We start from the raw sequence: 24,173 nt of genomic DNA, 5'->3' as shown, positions 1-24,173 counted from the left end.
CAGAATTCCCATTGCGTTTGTTTTTGGTTTTTTTTAGCTACATCATTTCCTCTGAAATACGACGTTTCAAGTCGTTTGTACCATCAGTGTTATTGTTTTTTACATAAAACGATTCATTCTGCACGCACAAAAAAAAAATTATCGGCATAAAGAAACTGATCCGAATAAATGCTTTCGAAAATGAATTTTTACTGAAATTTCATGAAATCACACAGCAAATATATTTTATGATTAATAGTTTCTTAGGGCAAAAACTTAGGCGATGAAACGTCTAATTGCACCATGTATTCAACTGAACAACCTTTCACCGCAGTTGTTAAATAATTCATGTCGCTGAGAGCTTTAAACAATATTTTAGGTGCTGGGCCAATCAAATTCTTTGTTGTGGTATACTTCGCGCACGTGGGCTAAAGGTGTGCGAGTATTGTTTTCCTTGGAGCCGGTTTTCTACAGCTTTTTTCTATCTTCCTGTGTGCGAGATATTTTTGCTGGTGCCGGAAGTCTGATGATCAAAATCAAACACTGACTGTCGAAAGTTCCTGGTTAGTGCAGGTAAGGAAGACAACAAACCAGTATATATCCGTAAGATTCGAATTTTCATTGACCGTGAAGTCTGCAGAAGGACATTTTCATTTCTAAGCGTCAATAAAACAGTTAGACTAAATTTAAAATTGATTTTTGTTGGCGTGAAAACATCTAGATTTTGCTTGTTGTTGTAAGAGGAAAATTTATTTTGTTATTTTTTCCCCTTTTTCCTCGCAGGTTATTCTGTTCTCTACTGAGAAAAATGGTTTTTTTTCTTTTTTTATTACTTTTCGTGACGAAAATGTATACATGTTTATTAGAAATCGACATGAAATTGATTCTGATAAATTTAGACCTATTGTGTTCGCTGTCTGCTTGCTTTGTAAATTTAAGCTCAAGCCCAAGTGAATTGAGCGATAGCGGCTAATTAGTTTCAAAGTGGTTAGAGGGGAATATTCGCTTTCGAAAAATGGCAGTCCAAGGGCGCCATTCTAGAAGGCCGATGTGCTTTGTATTGATTGGCAGTGAAATAACTCAGACTTAGATCCAGTCGGATGCCTAAATACAATAGTATTTTGGCTGGCACTGCTCCAAGGCAAGGCTCCCTAGTGTATTTTAAACAACAACGCATCACACCCCTAAGAGTGTTGTTTTGTCACCATGGCGTGGAGAATAATTTAATTTTTACCCGCAAATACGTGCAAAATATTACTGGGACACCGCAGAAGAAACAAAATTGATCTGTTTCTGTGCGTTTTCTTTTGTTTTGTTATGGGGTTAAGCGCTCGTTTGGCGAGATTCGAAAGTGTATTGTCGTCAAAAGTTCAAAGCAGTTTTCACAGCGTCCTTCCTGTTTTTGCTTGAATTTTGTTTTTACTGCTGTCGATTAAGTGGTTCCGAGAATCTCTAAGTGCTACATAATGGAAGGGATGCTGTGATCGAAAAACGATAAAAATTTAAGACGAAAACGAAAAAAACACATTTCTCTTCACGAGTGAAAATAAAAAATATATTCAGGTCGCTGACCTACGAAGGTGCAGTATGACATTCCGTGTCAAGCGTGACAAGATAATGGGCTTGTCTGATTGGTCAGTTTTGTTGCTGATTGGTCGGACAGTGCGGCTCAGATCCCGCCCGACCCTTTTGAAGCTCGCATGTTTTTCAGTCGTCCGGTTTTAACTGCTGTAAAATCTTCAAGTTTGAGGCGAAAAACGGATCAATTACTGCGAACGGGACTGTATCGAGTAGGACGAGTTGTTGGAATCAACAGATCGAAGTTTGACGAGGTTTGCACTGCGTTTTATAGTTTTTTATTATCTTCGTCTTGAACCAATTGGTATTTCAAGCATCTATGAAAGTGTATGGCGTGAATTGTAAAATCCAGAAGACCTCAGGAAATTCTCACTTTCTGTCGGAAGTCTTTTGATGAATGATTCTATAAAGTCATTTAAACATGTTGAACATTTTATGAACGCATCTCGTTCTGTCTGAAAGCCAAAACTAGTAATTTTACATGAGTGATCGAAGAATATGTAATGTTATGATTAACAAACATAGCTGCGCGATTTGAATTTCTAATTTTGTCACATTCGGTGAAAGATTTGTATATTGCTTATCACCCAAGCAAAACCAACGCTACGTGCATAAAAAACTGTTTCGTGGTCGTAGCATCTCATCGGAATTGGTATTGTATGATTCCTCTTAAACGATTTACATTTCAAACGCCAAGCACTCGTCGCTCAATTTAATGTTAGTCGCTTGGCTTAAAATTATGTTTTTGTGATTTTTAAAGATTATACCGCTTGCGAAAGTTTAACCTCTGAGTGAAATGGCTGCAATGCTTTTCGGTTGACAGGTAAGATCAGATGTTTGTCCATTTTATTTAGTATTTTAAGTTGCCTTTTGTAACTTGAGCGTGGCCAAAATGGCTGAAAAGGGTTTTAAAAAGTAATTTCTAACGTGAATGCAAGCGAGAATTTCGTGATTTAGTTAAAAGCATTTTATACAGCGCAGTAATTTGTGGCTATTCACAGAATGAACTACTTTTTTTAAATTTGCCGACAAGTGATGAATTTGATAAGTGATCAAGTTATTTGAAATGTGTTGATATTTTGTTTAGATGTAAACTTGGGATAGTTTGATACATTTGTTGAGTTCACAGGAAACCAAATTTACGAGATTTTCGAATCGTCTGGTTTGAGAAACTTAAAATAAAAGTTATCCATTTTTATTTTGGATTTTGCTACTCCCTTACAAAGCCCTCTTCTCTCAGGCGGAAATCTGCATAACATGTTGTTTTCTAAACTCCAGGATCTTTCGGGTAAGAACTTACGTAAGCAGACTTTTCGATAAATGCAAATCCTTTTAAAACTCTTCATCCACGTCACAGGGTCCCATTAATGCTTTGCTTGCTATAAAACGTGTTTGGTATGTTCAAAATACTACTTCAATCGATTAATTAAAGGATTTAATATTTGTAAGATGATATTTGCCTCTCGATTCTGGCGACGACCGCCCATTCGTTGCAGGAATTTTTACGGTGTTCGTTTGGAATATTTAAAGCCACTTTTGCCTAATTTTAGTTTATCTTGCTAATTTGAATTGAGCATACCTTGTCGAAGATAATCTATTTAAGTCACGAGGAATGATCTCGATTTTTTTATATTTCTGACGGTTCTATATTTGCCGGTTACGCTTTGAAGACAAGGAAGAAAATTTAAGAGGAATTTATTAGCTTTTGAGTTTTCATGAAGCGTTTTAAATCATTGTGCGGTATTGTCCCTCCAGTTGGACGCTTAGGTAAATCTTTTGTAACTTTAGTCCTCTGTTCTAAACCACAGTGGTTGATTTGACTTTGTTGCCCTTCATTTATGTGAACAGTTGGTGAAAAACCAGTTAACCAATGAAATCACTCCCTTTGTCTCTTCAAGAAATAACCATTGTCCAATTGTTCTCGAGAGCTTTTGTATTGTAACGCTAAATTGTTTTTAAACCCAAAACTTCAGCTTTAGAAAAAGCTCTCTTAAATAATGCCATGCAACCTTTGAGTAATATCGCACATGTTAATGATTTTATAGTTTATGATGCACTTGCTAAAAACAAAAACTTATTCAACAGTCTGCCAACTTTGGAGAAGTGGAACAAAAGATTGATGGCTCTTGATTGTGAAATGGAGCATGGCTTGCACAAGTGTATTTGTGAAGTGAACTGCAACAAATTTGCATTTACTTTGATAAATATTTAAAACAACATGTTTTCTTGACAAAAATAACTAAACTGATTGAGCCCCCCAAAAAAAAGTAAAGAAAAAAGATCACGACATTTTTGCTTCATTTGCCACATTAAGCTTTGTATTGTGAACATAAATCCAAATTGTAGTATTCAAAACCTATTGATCTTGAATTTTTTCCTAATTTTAGGAAAAGGTGTGTATTATGTGTGGATTATACCTACAGGTAACATGTGGCTGCATTGACATCAAAATATATCACATCCAGTACATGTAGAATGTCAATTTAAGTATTTTGATTTCTCTAAGGTGTCTTTATTTGAGTGTTGGATTTTGTGTTGCTTGTGATTGACCAAAATCTCGCCTTTATCAATGCTTTCACTTCCACAAGGAACCTGTAATCACATGTTAGTTCTCCCTTCAACCTTCAATATAAATACTTTGTTTAGCAGAATGTTGAGATAAAGAAAAAAAAAAACATCAGTTAAGGGGATGTTTTCTGTTTAACATCAGTTTCTCTGAGTCAGAATTATTAGTAATGTATGGCAGACAGTTTGGAGAAGTGATATCTTGATCTTTTGAATGACGGTTTGACCTTACTTTGACCTTAAAGCACACCGGTTGAGAAAATTTGTATTTATCAATTGTGAGTCTTCATATTTGTAGAAATCTTTCCCAGGTATATTTTTAAAGAAAAAAGAAATGTCAAATGCCTTGTGCAGAAATGAAATTGGTGTATTGGAGTGCCAATATTTTACAGTGCACTAGATCTTTCCAATTCCAAACTTTCATTAAGTAGCATTTTATGATTTTAAATATCAATATAATTGATATGATTTACAGTTAACATTTTCCCCCATCTTTCTGATATTGCCAATACTTGTATGTTAGCACTATATCAATAACAGAGAACGATAATATTTGAAGTATTCATGTTCTTTAGAAACAGGTATGAAGCTTTAACTTTTCATTTGTAAATAGATTAGGATCTGACAAACAGTTTAATTCATTTGCAAAAATATGTTTTTGTTTTCAAATTTTTTTTTTCATTGCATTATAGTTATGCAAAATGCTTTAAAGAAGCTGTGATATTGATGGTGTTTCTTGTTGCCAAAGAGACTGAGTTAAACAAAGAGGTTTTTTTTTAACCAGTTTCGCTTGAAGTATTATGTTTTTAGCAGACAACATCACTCAGTCATGTTTAATATGGGTTTCCCAGTGACAGTAAGTGTATATGTTGCTAGGTGACGTATACTCTACTGTAGAGATTTTGTTTATAGAAGCTTTGATCTGAAAATTTTGTTCGTGAATCATCTTTTTATTTAATAATGAACATGATTACACTTGAAAACCTGTCAGCAACTTTTTTCCTTAATACTATAGATAATATTGATCATCAAAGTGAGAGACATTTAACCGCGGCCACTTACCAACTGTTATAAATTTCCTAATTAATCTGTACTTTTCTCTCTAAAATGGCAATGCATGTTGCACTTAATGACACTCACTTCATGATGAACAAATTCATAGATTACTGCTTGGTGAAAAAATTTATAGATTATTACTCGATGACCTGTAACCAGGGTATTCCATATCTACAAATTATGCTCTTGTTCGTCTGTAGACAGAAAAGCTATATCTGTGTTTACCCGGTTGTGTAACCTCATTAAGGACTATTCAAGACTGTGATTTGAAACATTCTTTAAAAATGTTTTAAAATGAAATATCTTTCATTTAAACTTTGTGATCTAATTGACAAACTATTTTTGGTTCTTTTCAAAGCTCCACTGTATGTCATTGTTCATGGTTAGTGAGTTTAGCTTGGAAGAATTTTGTGCAAATTTGTTTTTATATGTGCATGTATTTGTGCATGTTTGTTACTCTGGAATTTCAAAATATTGTACCAAGTTGAAAACCATTATCAGTGCTCTCCTTTTCAGACAATAAGCTGTAAAATTTACCTTCTGTAGTACCTCCTATTACTGCTTAAAACTGCTTGGAATTCTTAAAAATTCAATAGGTGAAAGGATTGCTTTAACAGTTTGAAAATTTCTTTAGCCTGCCTTGCTAGAAATAAGGCATAACACTGCACTATGTAATCGGGCAATATGCTATATCATGTAACTTGACTTTTGATAGAACATTACATAAGGAGATTGTTTATATGGATGTCTTGAAAAAAAAAAATTTCTCATGTAATTATCTTCTAAAGAATCACAAATTAGGATTTGCTAAGGACTGCTTTTTAATCTTTCATTGATTCCTTTGCAAAAGGTGATGTTATTTATATGTAGTACTGATTTTTGAACTTACACTTCACAGTTTAATTTTGTTGAAAAAATACCCAACAAAAGTAAAGCACCTGTATTTAGATTTCTCTTTATCACTGGAATATTGATAGTAAAAAAATAATATTATTCTCCTCAAGTGTTGCAAAACTTAGAGAGTAGAATGTAATAGGCAATATTTACCCCATCTTTTTTTTAAGTTATATTTTCCCATAGAAAGGACCATGTAATGAGTAACTAACAGCAAATTTTGCTGTTACAATGTGACTACAGGTGTAATTTCACATCCCAAATTGCAACATACACTTGACAGAAGGTGTGTAGAATTTTAAAAATGCCACAACCTTGTAAAAAAAACTGTTATTAAGAAACATTTCTTTTTTACTCAAAAAAAATTTTTGTATTTTTGTCTTTCTTACTCTTTAGATTCATTAACCTTGAATGTGTGAGGCTGAACTCATGGAAGCCAGCTGTTAGTGTCAGTGTCTAAGGGATGACTGTTTCAGTCAGTTTAACATCTTGTGCTCCTCAAGCTAAAGAGTTGGAGCTGATGCAGGATGGAAAAACTCCATCTGGTGATGACTTCACTAAGGAAGTGCCTGATCTAAAAAATGACCAAGTTAGGTGTGTCTTGCAGCAAACAGAGGATCAAAATTCATGTTTAGAAATGGAGGGAAGGAAAGATAACGGGTCCAGTGAGGAGATCAAGTCTTCTGGTGTGCCTGCTGTGCCTGCTGTGCCTGCTGTGCCTGCTGTGCCTGCTGTGCCTGCTCTTCCTGCTCTTCCTGCTCTTCCTTTAAAAGAAAATGGAAAAGCAGCTCACCGGGAGGAAACTCCTGAAAATAACCAGGAATGTGTTACTACTAATAACACAGTGAAGCAAGGAAGAGCTGTCAGTCGTGGACGAAGGAAGAGTGAGAATAAAGAGTACAATCCAAGGTCTCAAAATGGTGGGAGGAATCGAAGAAGGAAGATCTCCAAAAACAGGGATTACGAGAACAGCTCAAGCAATGGTGGTAATTCAGGAGCAGATGGCAATGGGGAAGATAATGGAAGTGATGATGATGATGACGATGATGATGCAGATGATGATGATGAGGATGATGATGAAGATGATGAGGATGAAGGAGACGATGATGAGGATGAAGAGGAGGAAGAAGAAAGTAAAAATGAGGATGATGATGATGACATTTCATTAAATGGAAATGATAAGAATGTAAAACAAATGAAAATCAAACAGGAACCACCAGATGATCAAGAGGTATTGTACAAAGCATTTGTTATTCTAGTACAAGTTAAGAAATGATCAAAGTAAGTGAGCTGCAATCAAAGATATAATTCCTGAAACTGAGTAGCCTGAAAAAATATATACTTTACAGGATTTGAATTTAGACATTATTTGTACATTGCAACACTAAGTTAGGTGCAAGTTAAAATATTGTTTCTTTTTTTGTTTTGTTTTGTTTTTTTGGTTTATATTTCTTCTTCTTTATCATGCTTTTAAGGTATGTGTGTACATTTAATCATCACACTGTACCACTAATTTCCTATGTTAGTAAATCGGTGCAGTGCACAGTGCACTTATCTTGCAAAGGCTCTTGTTTGTGAGCCAACTTTTCCTCCACTTATTGGATATTGTGTTGATTTATGCTCTCTGTTCATTGTTTTAGTAGACATTCAACTTGAAATAAGCATGTCATTCTTACTGGTGTTTTTCTCCCCTTATCTCTCAAACCCCCAGAAATGATTAACATGTAACTTCTCCCTATAATATCCATACAACAACCAGGAAGGAGGTGATGAGAATACTCAAACTTATCGGGTAGAAGTTGTCACCTTGATATGACACCAAATTCTTGTACCTAATTTTCAAGGAAATGTGTAGCAGTTAGAGGGAGAATTAACAATAAGACCTTGCAAGTTTCAAGGTTGAGAAACTGGGAAGGTCGATCCTCGTGCATGGACTTACTGATCAATGATAATTGATATTCTATTTTATGTTCACTGATTTTGAAGGCTCTTCACAGTGGACTTCAAGGATTCATGGCGGGTTTAGATGGCAACATTCCATTGGCAGATCTGTTAGAAAAGCTTCCCAATTCCTTGTGTCAAGGTGATGAAAACAACACTACTCCTGCACCACCTGGTGCCCCTGTGACCCTTCATGGAATAGTCTGCCATGAAATTGGCGGTAAGTGTTGTTCAATATTGTTACTCTGAGTGTAATTCCTCTGTGAAGTGGACTACAAACACCACATTGTGTTTCTTAAGAAAATAAGGCATAGAGCTGGTCAATAATTCAAACTCAACCTTGTACTGCATATGGGGAATATCAGTTTTGTGACGAAGAACATTGAATTATGTCTGCAGGGCTATTGCCAAAATGAATCATTTTTGTCTGAATTTCAGGAGTACTGGTTGTAAACATCAAGTGGAGAGACAAGTTTTATTGTGGTTCCCTGATGGACTGTTCTCGTCATGCATGGGCTAGCCCAAGGTTTGCATTTTTAAACAATCCACATGATTACTACCTCAAAGTACAGGGCATGAAATTAATTTTTTTTTTCTGATAGCCACTTGGCTCCTAAATTCTTCAAAGTGGTAGCCAATGCAAATCTTTCTAATTCACTCTATCTCTTGGTAAGGTTATGATAAACCATTCTAGTCGCCAATTTGGCGACTAATTTTTAGGATTTGGTCACCAAAGTGAAAAATTTAGTCGCATTGGCACCTGTATTAGGTGCAATTTCACACCCTGAAGTAGCCAAGTGGTTTGGTCAAGTGGCTACAATATCTGAAATTCATGTTCATTGTAAATTTTAAAATCAAGTACAGATGAACTTGCTGTTTTGTGATTTAATAAAGAGAAGTTAATGTACAATAAAACTTTGGAAACTAAAGAAATAGAATAAGTGCAATTGTGGTTTTGAACTTCATGACAGTATTTCCCTTTCTTTAACATTTTTACAATTGTAATTTACAATATGATATTGTCCTTTAGAAATGAAACAGAAATATTGTATGGGTCCCAAGAACTTACTCTTGTTCATGGTCTATAAATAAACATTTTAAAAATGTTATTTGAACATCAATTAACTGTAGACATGGACTTGACATGTCACTTATGTACATTTGTTTTGTTATCTGTACATCCACAGATTTCCTGCTGTAGAAGGGGGTGAAAATGAAATGAAAATGGGTGGGAAAGGTGGAAAGGGTAAAAGGAGACAGAAAGGCAGTTCTCTATCGTCATCAGCAGGAAGTGTGAATAAAGAAGGTAAATTATCAGTTTTGAATTTGATACCATGGTAGGCATAAAGAATTGGTTGTCTCTTCAAAAGTGGAATGAAGAAAGTGGAGTAGCTTTCAATTGGTGACCTGTTTTGTCAAAGCATTGTATCCACATCTTTTTTTTTTTATTATTTCTTTCCTTCCCCAAAGTGCTGTGCTTTATCATTCATTTGTTTATTTGTTCATACATTTCATCCTTCATGTCTCAAATGTAAACTGTTCATTTGCAGTCACCCCACTGAAGCACAAACTTCGTGGTCGAAAGAGAGGTGTTTCAGGCTGTCCCCCACCAAAGTCCCAAGGGTTTAAGGGTCTTGGAAAAAGACGGTCAAAAAATATAGATGATGATGATGATGGCACATCACGGCCTGGAAAACGAAGCTGCACAATGAAAACGACAGTGTCTCCTCAGCCATCTCCAACATTGATTGAATGTCCTGAGCCAGGGTGTGACAAAAAGTACAAGCACATTAATGGTTTACGCTATCATCAGGCGCATGCTCACCTAGAGGAGGTGAGTACATTTACAGATAAATTAATATTATGTTTACACAAACCAGATAATTTTTCAACTATGGTAGTTTATGTTTGGTAGTGCCACCATGAACACATGTCCCAGATTTACAAGTTGATAGGATTTCATACAGTGTTAGGACTTTGAGTGATATAATGTTATATGTTACATGTATGTATCTGTCTTTTTCTCGGCCTCTACTCATACATGATATTTTCAATTATGGTATGCCTATTTTTTTTTACGTTAGTCCAACCAATCAGATGATAGATCTGCTAGCACCAGTCCTTCTCCTGTGGAAGAGTTCAAAGAGCCTGATACAAAAACAAGCTTTAAGGGAAGAACATCTCGTGTCAGTGCCAGGGCACGGAGCGTGTCACCATCCCTAGCAGCTGCTATTGCTTCCATGAACGAGAAGAAGAACGAGTCCTCTAGAGGATCAGCTAGCAAGAAAAAGGAAATTATAGAAACATCTACTGATGCTACAGCCATAAAGGAGACTAAGATGTCAAAATCACCTGTTCCTTCCACTGAAGAAGATGCTGTTGAGAAAGATTCTACTGTATCATTTGTGGAGAGTTCTGATAAATGTCAACAGGCTTGCGAACACGACATCAGATTAGAGAATGATATCCAAGAGAAAGTTGACCATGTCAAACAAGAAAATAGCTTCAAGCCCGTTGTAGAAGAGCAGAAAGGTATCATTAAGAATTTGAAGAAAGAGGAGACAATGATGTCTAAGGATGCTTCCAACTCTTCTGTTGGCTTGATCGCAACACCTATGTGTGCAGCAACCACAGATGAAATGCAAGGGTGTGGAAAAGATACCATGAAATCCAATACTCCACAGGCTAGCCAAGAAGTATGGGAGACTGTGATAGACAGTGGGTTTAGTGTGGCAAACAGTAGCAGTAAATCCCTGAACCAGGAAGAGAGGATCAGCATAAGTCAAGTGGAAGACATGGAGAAAGTTCTTGTGGAAGGCAGTTTTGATGGCAAACAGTCAAGCAGCCAGCTTAGCATTCCTGGTGTGCAGCCAGTGGATCTGCGGCAGGCTGTTGACAAAGGAGTTGGGCTAATTAATCAGTTAGGCATTGAAGTTGAGGACATCAGTGAGACTGAAGAAGACATTGATCCTGGCCAAGGTATGTGGCTTGAACATTGTAAATGTAGGAAAACAGTGGCCTCCACTTAAAAGCTCACACAAATGCATTGCATAATAACTTAGTGTTTGTCTATGGAATTCTGTTTCAAGGAGCTTAAGGTTTCTTCTCTTTTTTGCAGTCTTCAGAGTGCTAGCCAATTTTTGTCTTATTTTGAAGTTAGCAGCAGGTTTCTTCCTGCCACAATATATTAAGACTGCCTCCCATTTAAGTATAAGGAGAAAAGTTCCTGCACCTTTTAAACGAGCCCAAGGGCCCTAGTCTAGAGAATTAAGTATACTTTTAGCAAAGTTCAGGAAAAATTAGCGGGTGGATAAAAATTGAAGAGGCTTTGTGTCTATTTTCTTTAGATTCTGAATACACAAGCAAAGATGTACCAAATCTGTCCTGCTCTGCCTCAAATTCAGACCAAACAAATCCTGGACTGTCTTTTTCTACAAAAGATAACTTGTCAAACCAGGCCCAAAAGACAGAGGTAACCTCCAACAAGAGTTTTGTAGCTTCTGATGTGCCTAGAACAAAGCCTGAAACAAACTTGTACTTTAGCGTCAAGGCGGAGGACACTTCTGCTGAAGAGAAAAGGAACAAAAATTATAGTGGAAAGTTGTTATCTCAATTTGAAAGAAAGAGTGAGTTATGGCCCTCACAAACTGGTGTTTCTGAGAAGTTATCTGCACAGACTTACATGCCTTTTCATCAAAATGCTGAAACAACTCAAACAGTGCTAGATGACAAAGATGCGAAAACTTCTGCTGGAAATATCTCCATGGAAGCACTTGTTTCTAAGAGCATTTCCCGAAGTGCTGTTGAACCACCTCTCATGAACAGCGATGCTCCATCTGCACGATTTAAATTTTTTGAGTGCAGAAACTATGGTGATGAAAATTATGATAAGTGCATTAAGACATCTGATATAGATCAGAAGGCAAAAATTGACTCCAAAGGTACTCTGGCTCCAATTAGATATCCAGAACTTGTTCGGAATGGAGCTATGGTGGAAGTTGCTCAAAAACAGAATGATCCTGCATCTGGTGAGGGTTTTAGGACAGTCTTGAGTGCAAAATCATCAGCTGAGGAAGAGAGTAAAAGTGAGGGAAAAGTAACCAAAAACTTGTCCGTTTCTACTGGTTATACCAGAACTCATAGTCCAAGTCCAGAAGCATTTAGTCGGAATGTGAACCTTCCTGACAAGGCTAGGGTTTCTACAAAAAGCCCCAGGCCTATTCCACCACTCACTGGGAATGTGGCAATGCATTTATCTTCATCAAGACCAGGATTTGATTCTAGTACACTCTCTCCTGGTACATCATTTCCAATCATTAGTACCAAAGTGCACTCTGCTGGGGGAGAAAGGAAAAATTCATCAAGCCCCTTTCAACCTGTCATAGTCAAGCATGAGTTTCAGCCTTCAGAGACATCAAAGGGAATTAAACAAGAATTCATTCCATCTGTCTGCCCACAATCTGACCCCAGCAACACATTCACTTCATCTTCAGTGGAACACAGCAAAACAATCACAGAAACCAAGGGAGGTTTTGGATTAAGTGAAATGGGTAGCAGCAATAAAAGTCCCCTTCCTAGTCAGGGAATGGAGGATCAGGAGAAGTCTTACAAGACAGCAGCTAGAGCTCTGATTAGAACACATCCTACCTTAATCTCCAGGGGTGGTAGCTCACTTGGCCCATCCCTCCCTGTGGGTGTGGCTCATCCATACCCCAGAGCTTCAGATGGGGGTTCAGCTTCTAGTCATGGGAAAGCATCAGAGTACAAGACGTCTGCTGCTGCTTCTTCTGTTACATCAGGTACTTAACAGATAATTGTAAAGGTTCCCCCTTTCTTAATTAATTTGATAACATGGTTTATACTGAAGATATGTTGTTAATTAGTTTACTAAGGGGAAAAAAATATTTTGGATATGTATTACACAGAGGGAGACAGATAGTGAGAGCATTTCAGAGTGTGTAGCCCTAACACTCAATTGGAGGGCCACAAAGACCAATATTTGGTTCAATATTGAGAATACAGCCCACTATTTTTTTGTTCTATTTGAGTTGAGAGGCATTTTACTTCTTGTTGGGAAGTATGCATGAGCATAAAATTTTGTAGCCCTGTTTGCATCATTGTATATTGCTCTCACATGGGGAATTCTTTAATGTACCCGTATTTCAAGAACTTTGCAGGGATGGTTAGTCACACAGTGATGTAGAATATTGAATTCCTTTGCTTATACCACTGAAATGTTCGTCATTTAGACCTTTGATCAGAATCACTGGTGATTGAAGAGACTTTCAGTTGCCACATGCAGTCTTTGACTATCTATTTTTCATGTTTACAGTCACCTATACAAGTACTTCTCCCAGATCTCAATCTAGTCCACGTGAGGTACCATCCGAGCTGCCACAACCAGAAAACAAAGCTAAACAACTTCAAACATTGCAAGTCCCTATTCCTATTGGAGAAGTGTCACCAGTGGCAATGAAGAGAAGTCCAGGACCTGCCATCCATTCTGGACTCCCTCAGACTGTCCTCCCAATCATTGGCCCAGGAATAAAAACACAGGGTTCCACCTCATCCCACCCCAGCATTCGACCAGGTTTGATTTCCTTACTCCGCCATATTAATTTCAGTCTGTTTGCAGTTTTAACTCCTTCACTCCTAAGATCTCATCAGTAATTCTCTTTACTGTCTGTCAAATAATTCTTATGGTGTTAGTTTGGAGAATTTGGTATTGAATCAATGAATAATCCCCTAACATGTGTTTTTCTTTATTCTCATTCCTTATCTGCTTGGGTATTACTTTTAACTACATCCAGTAGTGGGGCCCTGATTTGGGTAAGCATGGAGCTGCCTCTTAACCACTGTTGCTGCCAGGAGTGCTCTGAGCCAGAGCACAAGTTCCAGCTGTGGATCCCAATTATGGGTGAATTAATATCAGCTCCACAGCAGGGAGGCAGACCTCGTTAGTATAGGTCAAAAAACCACCTAAGGGAGTAAACCCTGACATATAATCTAGGAGTGGAGCCCCATTGAGGCGGTTAGTTGTGCTTTTAGTCAACTAGCCGGCAAACTTCTGTAGTGAAGCTAGTGCCAAACATACTGCTCTGCTTTCCTTTTGACCACATCGATAAGGCTGTGAGGGGGATCCTGACATCTCGAGCAGCCCAGGATTTCCATTTCCATCTCACGAGATGGATGGCAGGGATTAGGAAGGCCGTGCGCCATGCGCGTATGGCGCATAAAGCTACGAAATGGCCCATTATAAAAATACTTACCGGGCCTGTGATGCGCCCTGACCGCACAAAGCTAGTGAAATATAAACTATTTTGTGAAAAGGATTTTAATTTGTAAAAGTTTCACTTTGGTGAGACATAATCAAGCGAAAAACTACGGTGCATTCGCTCGTTTGATCACGCTCGCTTCATTCTTGTTCCCAGATCCTGAACTCGGACTTTGCATGCAAACGAGGCTATTGCTCGGAGTTCCATGTGCTTTCGTTTTCGATCAGAGTTCGAGCGTTTTCGTCGCTTTGAATGTACTTGCATCGATTAGCCTTATGCCCCCGAAAAAAATCTTGAGATTGGACAGCTCGCAGAGAACGTTGTCTACATTTTTCAACACAACAGCGGAGCAGAATCGTGATACTGTGAGCGAAAACGACCGTGAAACGGACGAAACAGATGGTTCATGTATAGGTATAGACTGTAATACACAAGCAATAAACCTTTGTTAAAATTTTTACTGGCCCATTTATTTACCCTAATGGCCCAAACGTTTTATAAATGGCCCATAACTTTCCAATGATAGGGGCCATAGGCTCATTTGCCTGTTAAACCTTCCTAATCCCTGGGATGGTTGCCAATATAGTCCTGTCTGCTTGACATTGTTTAGTTATTTTAAGGAGAATTTCATTCTTGGTCACTTACTGGAGTTAAAGGGTTCAATCAAACTACTAACACTTACTGTAAAAATTTCTCTTGTATTATGGTAGGAGTGAAGGCTTCAGGAGTGAATGAGCCAATGAAAAATGAAAGAAAAACTGAAGCTGTGCTTAGAGAGCCATCACCTTATTCAGTGTCCAAGTCACCCATACCACGTTCCCTAAGTACTACCAAGCCCTCTCCAGAAGGGAAAAGCCCACAACAGTTAGCTTCTGGTGCTGGATCACACCTTAAAATGATGAGGGCACCTGATGACAGTAGTCAGGAGGACTCAGAGATTGTAATTGTGAAGGAAGACCCTGTTGCATTTGGTTCTTCGAAAGACAAGATGCTTTTGACTGAGAAGGAGAGGGGAAGACGTGATATCAGGGACTCTGCTACAGAGTTAAATTTCAGATCTCAAGAACATGTATCAGCTGAACAGTTGAGAAAGTATCAGTATCATCAGCAAATGTTGCACTTTTATTTGGCATATAACTCAGCAGCTCAAGCCCAGCTGCTCTCAAACATGCCACCAGAACAGCAGATGCTCTATCAACAGATGTTGTTTGAGCAGGAGAAACAGGTGAGTTTTATTTGCAAACTATCTTTTTTGTTGAACCAAATTCAGTGTTGTACATGTAGATTGATGTGTACAATAACAAACTTTGCTATTTTCATATAGGGAATGCGCAGCAGCAGCAGTTCAGGTCATACTGAAACAAGAACGTTTGAGAAGAAAGAAACTCAAAAACCAAGTGACAGAACTCAGGATGAACGAAGATCAGATGAGGTGAGCATTAAGAAAGCAATACCTGCAAGGACCTCTCCTGATGAAAGTGAATTTCGGCGATTTCCAGGTAAAAGTGAGAGTTTACCATATCCATCATCACATGGCTCATCACCCAAGATGACACAACACAAGCTGTCTTCTGATGAACCTCCTGAAAAGAAGAGCAGGGTTGATGAAGCGTATGAACGTGAGAGAGAGATGGAACGTCTGAAGTACGAAAAGGAGGAGGAATATCTGCAGATGCAAAAGCAAAAGCAGCGGATGTCAATGTTTAAGTATGTCAATACTTGTTGTTTCCAGCTGCTTTTGATATTACTTTTAATTTAACTCTTGAACCCTTAAGAGCTACTAGCATCTGATTTACTCCTTACAATATCACCGCTGAATATATATTAAGGTCATGAGAATAAAGGAAATGATCACCAACTAAATTTTCCTTGTTAGCAACATAGGAAATGCATAGGAAATGCATAGGAAATGCATAGGAAATGCATAGGAAATGCATAGGAAATGCATAGGAAACAGTAAGGAGAATATGCATCTTGATGCTAAGGTGTACAAGGTTAATGGTTTTGTCTTCTCAAAACGTCTTTAAAAAATTAGTAAAAGATCCTCTCTGCGAACAGAGATTCGAGTTCAACTTAACTTAGACCCATCAAGTGTCCAGCCCCAAGAGGCAGGCATTGATTTTGATGAGTTTTGGTAGCTTGGGAGGGGTGTGTGATGTTTCTCTTTTTCTCTTGAATTTCTTGAGTAGAGAACTTTACAACCATAAGAACATGGACAATTGTTTCTAGGCATTTTGTCATTTTTCTGTCTTTTTGTTCTTTGAATAAGGAAACTGGAGAATGAAATGGGTGGCACCTTTCACAAGCAACAAAAAACTCCAGAAGGGTCAGAAAGACATGGAAATCTTAGTAGAGAGGAGGAAAAAATGGAAAATAGGAGTGAAAGTGGAAGGGACATGGTGAAACACCGTTCTCAGGTTTGATCATAATTCCTTAAAATTGATTCGATTTTTATGTTTTTAGGTATTTTAACTGTTTGTAGTTTCTAATGGTTTAAAACATTAAACTCTCTCTTCCATTTTAGGTAAATGGCACCACTGAAGAATTCCAAGGAAGTATCACCCAGAATTTGTAATTATTTCCTTTAACTCTTCATCTTTCAGGAGCCATCAACAAGTACAGCAAAGGAAATAAACCATTCTTTTGAGGCAGAAAATTCTCGCAGTGGCTCCTCCTCAGACCATGGATCTCCCCGTAGCCAGGTTGTCAAATCCCAATCCCTTTTGGCTCCAAGATCTCCAAGACCTTCCAGGTCACCTTTACCAGCAGCAAGATACAAAGAGAACTCCCCCACTTCAGATGAAAAAAGGGAGAGTGCAAACTCACACTCCACAAACTTTACACCAACTCAGTTTCAGGCATATTTGTCACAGTTCAACTTTGACCCATCGGCAGGTTAGTTTGAAGCACCATTTAATATTTAGACTCTTAAGTTTTTGCAAAGGGAAAGTGAATGTGCAGTGAAAATTACCTAATAAAATTTTAAGTACTGTAATGAGATAACTTTTTTTGCAATGGATGTGATTTAATCACAACAAAATGAAATAAATCAGGTGTTACTTTCTTGTTCTAATTGGTTTACAGGACAGTTACCATACAGTGCTCATCAGATGTTAATCAGCCAACAGCTCCCACTTCCTCCAGGAATGGTTATGAGCATGCCAATAAGCAGCAATGGGGAATCAAGTGCTGTGATGTCATCAAGTAGAGAGCGTGACACAAGAAGTCCCTATCAAGTAGCAGAGAGGGATCGTTCTTCTACACCCACGCTTCACTCCAGCTCCCAAGCTCGTATGTCAACCACAGATACTCATGAAAGACTGCAAAAACTCAAAGAAAGTACTGAAAAGGAAGCTCGCCATTCATCAGTTCCCTCCAAAGATGACAGAGTCAGAAATCGTGGCACATCAAGTGAGCAAAAGATATCGCCAAAGGCTAGCTCCAGGTCATCTGATTTTAAAGGGGAGAGCAACTCTTTGCATAATCACCCAAGCATAATTGCAAACAACCTAGCAATCAGTAGAATGGCAGGTCATATGGGTGTACTCACAGATGAGGAGATGATGAGAAGACAAAGGCCTGTGGCAGAATTAAACGACCCAAATCAAGCTTTTCACATGGGCTTCTATGGTCTCATTGGGCAGTTTGACCCAGCCTTTGGTGAGTTAACACCTGCTTTGCCTACATAAAAATCAATGATACCCTTCTCCCCCCTCTATCCCTGTGAGACATTACACCTGTCATGCCCTGGATCTAAATACATGTAACTCCCTAATGTGTGTCATACATTTCTTACAATTGCAGCTCTAAGAAGTTGGTGATAAATCAAACTACATTGTACACCCCATACTCCACAGTTTTCTCTGTTCTCATTACCTTTATGCTTAAAAAAATGTTTTAATATGGTGAGGAGAACTTCCCTTTCTTTCACTCCAGAGAGTAAAAGGGTGAAGTGTTTGTACATGTCACATGTGTGTGTTTTTTAAATTTTTTTAAATTTTTTGAAACAGTTAAAGGAAACAACTAGGTTTTGTAGCAAGATTGAGTGATCAACTAGAGAGAAAATAACTCACATCAGGTTTCCTTCTCCTAATCTCCTCACAGGATTTCTTTACTTTTTCTCTGTTAGTGACTCAACACAAGATATTCATATTCACTTGAATTGCATTCAGAGCTCTTTCATTTATGGCGAACCTAAGAGTCATTCTTTCATACACATGCAAATAAGCTTTCTCAGCCTCATTTTTGAATGGAAATTCTATTGATGTAAATCATTCTGTCTTAAGACTGGAATTGACAAGGACACTACAGAAAAATAAGGTCCACCATTTGATGAAGGGGTATATGAATTTCCCTTTTTTGTTTGAAATTTGTTTTAGCTCCCTCCATGATACAGTCATCCCCACAACACATGAGCAGAGGCGTGGAACATTATATGACAAAAAGGTACAGTATCCTGTAGTTTTATACATTAGACTTACTATCCAATTTACAATAGCATTTGAAGATGACACTAGTAATGCAATATTTGAAGAGGATGTTGCATTTATCAAGTCAAGTTCAAGATCTGCCTGGTTTTCAAGCCTCTTGTGCATGCAGTGTTCTCAAACTTCTGCAAACTTAGTGAGAAGTGTCTTCTTTCTGCAGGTTATTTAAAAAATATGTAAAAAACAATTATTGAACTTGGTTTTTGCATGATATCATGCTCAACCTCATCCAGTACTGTTTACTTAGAACTTAACTTAAGAAACTTTTTTGGTTCAATAATGTTTAGATTATTTTTAACATCTATCATGTTTTCTTCTTGATTTATAGGCACTGAGTTCCATCAAGTTGGATCAGCAAGTTGTGCAGAGTATCACTCTAGTTCACTCTACAGCTAGAAATTTATGTACAGTTATAAGTTGAGTTTTTCAAATTTTATTACAATGCTTAGTTTTGTTCCTTTTCTGTTTGCCATGTAAACATATCAGTAATAACTGCATAAACTTGACAAATTTCCCATTTTTAAAAATGCTTTCTAAAGTATGCTTTTGACGTGGACTTAACACACAGAACAGTGGCTCTCCGATGTTCATGTTTTCTCTTCTCTTTTCTTTCTTCCTCTCTTTCTTTCTTTCTTTTCAGATGTGAAAATTTCAGCAAATTTTCCACTTGCCTCAAAATTCAAATTTTAAAATAGTGTGATTCCAAGTGACAAAGTCATGCAAAAGTCATGAATTTAAATTGCAAATTTCTTAACCACATGCTCTAAGAGCTGTAATTGTACTATCCATTCAAATTGGTAATTTACCTTTTGCAGCATTTTTATACATGCACGCCACTTGATTTACATTTCAATAGCACTTTCACAGCCTTTGTAACCATTTAAACTTTTCTTTAAGAGAAAAAAAGTAGGTATGTTATTTTTTAAAGATTGTAACTTTTGTACTGAACTTGTACATCATGGTAATTTTCAGTGGTTAGTGTTACTTTTTCAATACTCTTCTGTGAAGCGCTTACTTACATTTGCAATAATTTAAAAAATAAAGTCTTTGTGCTCTTTGGTAATGGTAAATTTAAGTAATGGTGAAAGCTATTTTTGTAATAATAGGTATTTTTGGTAAATCAATGTTTCCAACATAATTGTACAGTAGTGTTTTTGAGTGGATTATAGTGTCATGTGAAAACATGATAAATGTATAAATAAAATTGGTAGAAAATTAGAATCAACAATTCATGTCAGTATAATTTGCTTCTATATATTATTTTAAATCCTTGAATCCAAAGAAAGAGTGTCAGGCTTTTAATTTCTCCACACAGTATCACCCTTGAATCAGAGTTAAATTAAGGGCGTGAGAACAAAGGAAATAATCACTGATTTTGGAAGCACCTGATTGTTAATAAAACAAATTCTCCTTACCAGTACCACAGGAAAAGTATAGAGAACAGTGTGGAGAATATGGATACTAATTTAAGGGTGTAAAGGGTTTTCAAAAAAAAAATCCCATAACAGTCTTATCATTTTGTCTTTTTATGTTCACTGGTGAATTGTGGAGTCTTAAAAACTGCGTTTTCAACATTAATTGAAGTGCACAGGAATTTTTTTTTTAGGTTGCTCATCGCTAAAAAGCAATAACCAAACAAAGTTGGTAGAAAGATTTTATTCACATGAATAAACTACATTAGAGTTCCTACATTTTAGGGTATCATTGAAGGTAATTTACCGAAAAACCATGAATAGTATTGAACAGAAGATCCAATCTGCTGCCTTTGTATATATGAAACAGTCAGCTTTCAGATGTTCAAATACATGTGTAAATGCCTTTTCCATCTTTGTCTGCATCATGTTTGCCTCATCCAGGCAATTAATTTAAGGGGGAAAGCCAAAAAGTGGGGACACTAAGTCATTCTACCAATTTTCTCGTGCCATCTCATCAACTCATGACCGCTGAAAAGACCCTGTCACGGGCTAGCGTCTTTGTGGCATGCCTCAAGGGACTTTTTCTCTGCTAATTCTGTGAAGCCGCTCTACAAAGCACCTCCTTAACTTGTTCCAATGAAATCTCAGCCAAATCTACTGTAACCACCTTATTACGTGACTTAGATCCCTTGTCTAGAGAGATGGTTCTTGTCCTCACATTTAGCACCTCTGCTAGGTATCGTACAAGCTCCTCGTTTGCCTCACCATCCCTGGCAGGAGCAGCAATCTGCACCCCAACCCCATCTGAAGAAATATCTGCCAAGTAGACAAGAAATTAGTATTACAGTGGTGACAAATACTTCAAATCTCACTCCACCACCTTTCTGTGAAAAATTCACCTGTCACGTATCAATTTTGTATACAGTAAACCCTTAGCCAACCTCTTAGTATTGGGTTATTTTAAAGAATAAGGAAATATTCATCTGCTTCTAAGAATTAAATGTAGTATCCTAGAGTTTTACCTCCTACACAGGATGTAAGTAATATGGCTATCTGAACCTAACTTGTTATCGGAGGTGAGAAGTCATCGTGAAAGGAATATCTTTTGTTTAAAAAAGAAGAGAATATCACTTTTCTTTTACAATTTATCAATAATTTGAACTTGTCGATATACCCCTGTGCCATCTAAAGAGGGGCCGCTTTGCTACCGACCCAGCCCACCTCGGGGGTTTGGTTTTGGAAGAAGACCTTAGCGCTTTTAGCCCTGCTCCTGTAGTCTGGTTTTTCATAAAAGTTCTTACCTGTGATGTTACTTTGCTTTGCACCAGGTTTTACCAGCACTCTCACAGAGATCTGGCCGTCTTTGGTCAAGGAGATTGCTGATTCGATAACTCCTGCCTCGTGTTTGTTTTGAAGTAGAGTTTGTTCTGTACTGCGAGTGACTTTTCCTCTTTTGGGCATTATTCTCGCGCTAGTTCGAAGGCCAGCAACGATTTTTTTCGTCATGCGACGGTGGGGATCACATATTAGCCAACGGCTGATGATAGATCGCCCTACAAATGGTAAATTCCAGAGAAAAACATCAAAACAACTTTTACTTCGAACGAACCAGAAATTTCGTGAAAACATTAGAGCCGAGAAAAGTCAGCGGTTGTTTCTATAAGCATCTCTAAGATGTCAGGGTGGAGAGAGTGGAATGCAAAACCAATAACTAGGTAGGTGACAGAAGAACCCAATGTAAAATATATTTTTACGAGTCTTTGAATCTATTTTGACCATTTTCCGCAAGTTTCGTCGGCTGTAGAATTTTTTTACTTCAAAAATTCCATAGAAATCAGATACTTCACAGTTTTGGGTCAGCCCCTCCCCTGCAAAAGTTAAAAGCTTACATAATCCCTCCGGAAATGGTTCAAAAACATGGCGGTCAAGAGTAACCTCGGCCGTTGTACTCGCTCGCGGAAGACAGCTACAAACGGTGGCATGTCGGATGACCTAGAAAATAAACCAGCAACTCGTACGCTTCGTTCGAAAAAGTCTGTTCTCTTGGTTTCGGAGAAAATGGATAACTGTAAGGTTGTAATTGAAAAACTGAAGTCAGACTTTGTCAACACAGTCAGGCATGCGAAGATTGGACGAAAACGAAGAAGGGTGGAAAGTGAAGACGAAGCTGTAATAGAGGAAGAAGAGCAAGAAAAAGAAGAGAAGTCTACAGCAAAGGTAAGGTAAATAACCTCTTCTCTGCTACTATAGCTTCACATGCTTCCTATCAAATGTTTCACCACATCTTGCAAAATATGTTTTAGCGAACAAGAATTGCCAAGAAAAAGATAGAGGCAAAAGGGGAAGCATCAAGTGGAAGCAAACAAGAAGTTCACTATACTTCAACAAGAGAGCGAAGGTAAAATTTTTAAGCAAAGAAATGATCCGCGTATGTGGACTGCAATTATAATAATTGCAGAAAAGAAGCCTGATTTTCTCCATAATCCATGCATGTGTTACAAGAATCACAATTTTAATTTAATCGTTAAGCTATTAGAAAGTCAGTTTTTCTGCAGGTGTTTTCCGGGAGGTTCGGACTAATTTTCCTCTTCAAAATTAAAGCTAATGAAATGTGCACCCTTTAGATATTTCTCCAAAGATATTAGCAAAATAAATGGTTCTTCAGAATTAATTTTTCACAGAATACTGAGAGGTAATGTGCACAGATTCCTGGCATCTGCAGAAGGGTTTTGAAGTGAGGGGGGGGGGGGGGAAACAAGGGCCTTATTTGAATTTAGCATTGGCTGCAGAGCCATCTTCCCTTTATAATCCTTGACTGTACTTTTTTATTTAAATAGAACAGTCAAGTATACTGAAGAATCACAAGGCTTTTCGTCTCGTTCAGAAGAAGAGAATGATAATGAGAATTCATCTGATTCTGAATCAGGCCTGGCATCTGGACACAAATCATCATCATCATTATCAGTTTCCACTGACGGGGATAGTGATTCACCCATACCAACAAGTGAACTATCAGATAGCTCGCATCAAATCAATAACAGTTCAGATGAGCTATCGTCAAGTAACAGTGATATCATAACATGGCGCACAAGGTAGATATGTTTGATAACCCTCTCACTCCTATGAGTGATCAAGACAGAATTTCTCCTTACAATATCAAGCAAACAAGTGATGAGAATTTAAAAAATTTATATATATATATCAATTATATGTATAAGTTCATCCAATACCAAATTCTCAGAACTAACATCATAAGAATTATAAAACAGAAAGTAAGAAGTTCAACAAAACAAATAAGATCTTGGGAGTAAAAGGGTCAAGTTCTTGTTATTTTTTTCTGTACAATAGAGTTCTATCAATTCAAATGCTCTCTAACCAGAAAGACTGGAACTTTTGAAATAAATAATATTCATTGATAAAATCAGTGTCTTCTTGTCTCTTTTCCTTGTACTTTCACTGCATCATCCAGCTACTTAGGGATAAGAATAATCTAATTTATCAACAAGAATGTGTTATCTTCAGTTGCTATAGTACCAAGTTCTCTTTAGTTAATTGATTTACAAGGAAATGTATAATAACCAAAAGGTAGAATTCTAGCTTGAATCAGATCTTGAGAGTTGAAGAACAAGGCTCCTGCTTCTTGTAACAATAAGCAACATTTATTCTTGTCTTACAGGAAAAGTCCAAGGAAAAAAGCTCAAGCAAGTTCAAGAAAAAAGATTGCTGAACTCTGTGATAGACTATCTGATTCAGAGGACATGTTATCATCATCACCATCATCAAGTGAAGCATCGCAATCAGAGTGACAGCTAAAGACAGAATTGAAGAAGTCTATTTAATATTTAGAAGTATTTAATTAGTGTCTTTCCCTGTTGGTTTTGTTTAATTTTCAGAAAGAAAGAATTGGTGGTAGCAGTCAGTGTGAGGGTCAATGATCCATCCATTTTTAAAGCTGTATTCTCAGAAGAATCACAGTATTACTA

At 37.4% G+C, this 24,173-nt stretch overlaps 3 protein-coding genes across 7 annotated transcripts in view; 2 read left to right on the top strand and 1 right to left on the bottom strand.

Moving 5' to 3' along the window:
* Positions 1-461: 461 nt before the first annotated feature.
* LOC113685618 (uncharacterized) lies at positions 462-20,003 on the top strand. Of its 5 annotated transcripts, XM_089205457.1 has the most exons (17): positions 1,631-1,811; positions 2,318-2,380; positions 6,469-7,303; positions 8,059-8,233; positions 8,452-8,539; positions 9,201-9,319; positions 9,564-9,847; positions 10,098-10,992; positions 11,361-12,812; positions 13,346-13,603; positions 14,999-15,513; positions 15,613-15,995; positions 16,558-16,705; positions 16,892-17,183; positions 17,373-17,948; positions 18,668-18,734; positions 19,104-20,003. In XM_089205457.1, exons 3-17 carry the CDS (start codon positions 6,536-6,538, stop codon positions 19,108-19,110), a joined length of 6,027 nt encoding a protein of 2,008 aa, XP_089061583.1. In that variant the 5' UTR covers positions 1,631-1,811; positions 2,318-2,380; positions 6,469-6,535; the 3' UTR covers positions 19,111-20,003. The 5 variants fall into 5 exon arrangements, with proteins under 5 accessions (XP_089061586.1, XP_089061583.1, XP_089061587.1 ...); XM_089205460.1 differs by lacking the exons at positions 1,631-1,811; positions 2,318-2,380 and adding an exon at positions 462-552; XM_089205458.1 differs by lacking the exon at positions 2,318-2,380 and having other exon boundaries at positions 1,650-1,811.
* Positions 20,004-20,416: 413 nt separating this feature from the next.
* LOC113685617 (UPF0235 protein C15orf40 homolog) lies at positions 20,417-21,846 on the bottom strand. The gene is made up of 2 exons (XM_027203147.2): positions 21,492-21,846; positions 20,417-21,006 (listed from the first exon to the last, which is right to left on the bottom strand). Exons 1-2 carry the CDS (start codon positions 21,817-21,819, stop codon positions 20,780-20,782), a joined length of 555 nt encoding a protein of 184 aa, XP_027058948.2. The 5' UTR covers positions 21,820-21,846; the 3' UTR covers positions 20,417-20,779.
* Positions 21,847-21,879: 33 nt separating this feature from the next.
* Positions 21,880-24,173, top strand: part of LOC149046535 (uncharacterized) — a 2,898-nt gene continuing 604 nt past the window's right edge. The window contains exons 1-4 of the mRNA XM_089205571.1: positions 21,880-22,407; positions 22,494-22,588; positions 23,028-23,282; positions 23,867-24,173. The exon at positions 23,867-24,173 is cut by the window's right edge and continues 604 nt beyond it. Coding sequence (XP_089061697.1) covers positions 22,108-22,407; positions 22,494-22,588; positions 23,028-23,282; positions 23,867-23,996 — 780 coding nt within the window. The 5' untranslated portion in view covers positions 21,880-22,107 and the 3' untranslated portion in view covers positions 23,997-24,173. The remainder of the gene's footprint in view (positions 22,408-22,493; positions 22,589-23,027; positions 23,283-23,866) is intronic.

The sequence above is a fragment of the Pocillopora damicornis genome, chromosome 4, assembly GCF_964200805.1.
Source record: "Pocillopora damicornis chromosome 4, jaPocDami1.2, whole genome shotgun sequence".
NCBI classification, from domain to species: Eukaryota; Metazoa; Cnidaria; class Anthozoa; order Scleractinia; family Pocilloporidae; genus Pocillopora; species Pocillopora damicornis.
Note: the sequence above shows the minus strand (reverse complement) of the source record. Positions and strands in the feature narration are given on the sequence as shown.

Bases quoted from the DNA above. Each gene is read 5' to 3' on its own strand.
- LOC113685618 (XM_089205460.1), top strand. From the start codon at position 6,536: ATGACTGTTTCAGTCAGTTTAACATCTTGTGCTCCTCAAGCTAAAGAG. The intron at 12,813-13,345 runs GTACTTAACAGA...TCATGTTTACAG, and splicing joins TGCTTCTTCTGTTACATCAG to TCACCTATACAAGTACTTCT. The intron at 17,949-18,667 runs GTGAGTTAACAC...AATTTGTTTTAG, and splicing joins GCAGTTTGACCCAGCCTTTG to CTCCCTCCATGATACAGTCA.
- LOC113685617 (XM_027203147.2), bottom strand. From the start codon at position 21,819: ATGTTTTCACGAAATTTCTGGTTCGTTCGAAGTAAAAGTTGTTTTGAT. The intron at 21,007-21,491 runs GTAAGAACTTTT...TCTACTTGGCAG, and splicing joins AAAGCAAAGTAACATCACAG to ATATTTCTTCAGATGGGGTT.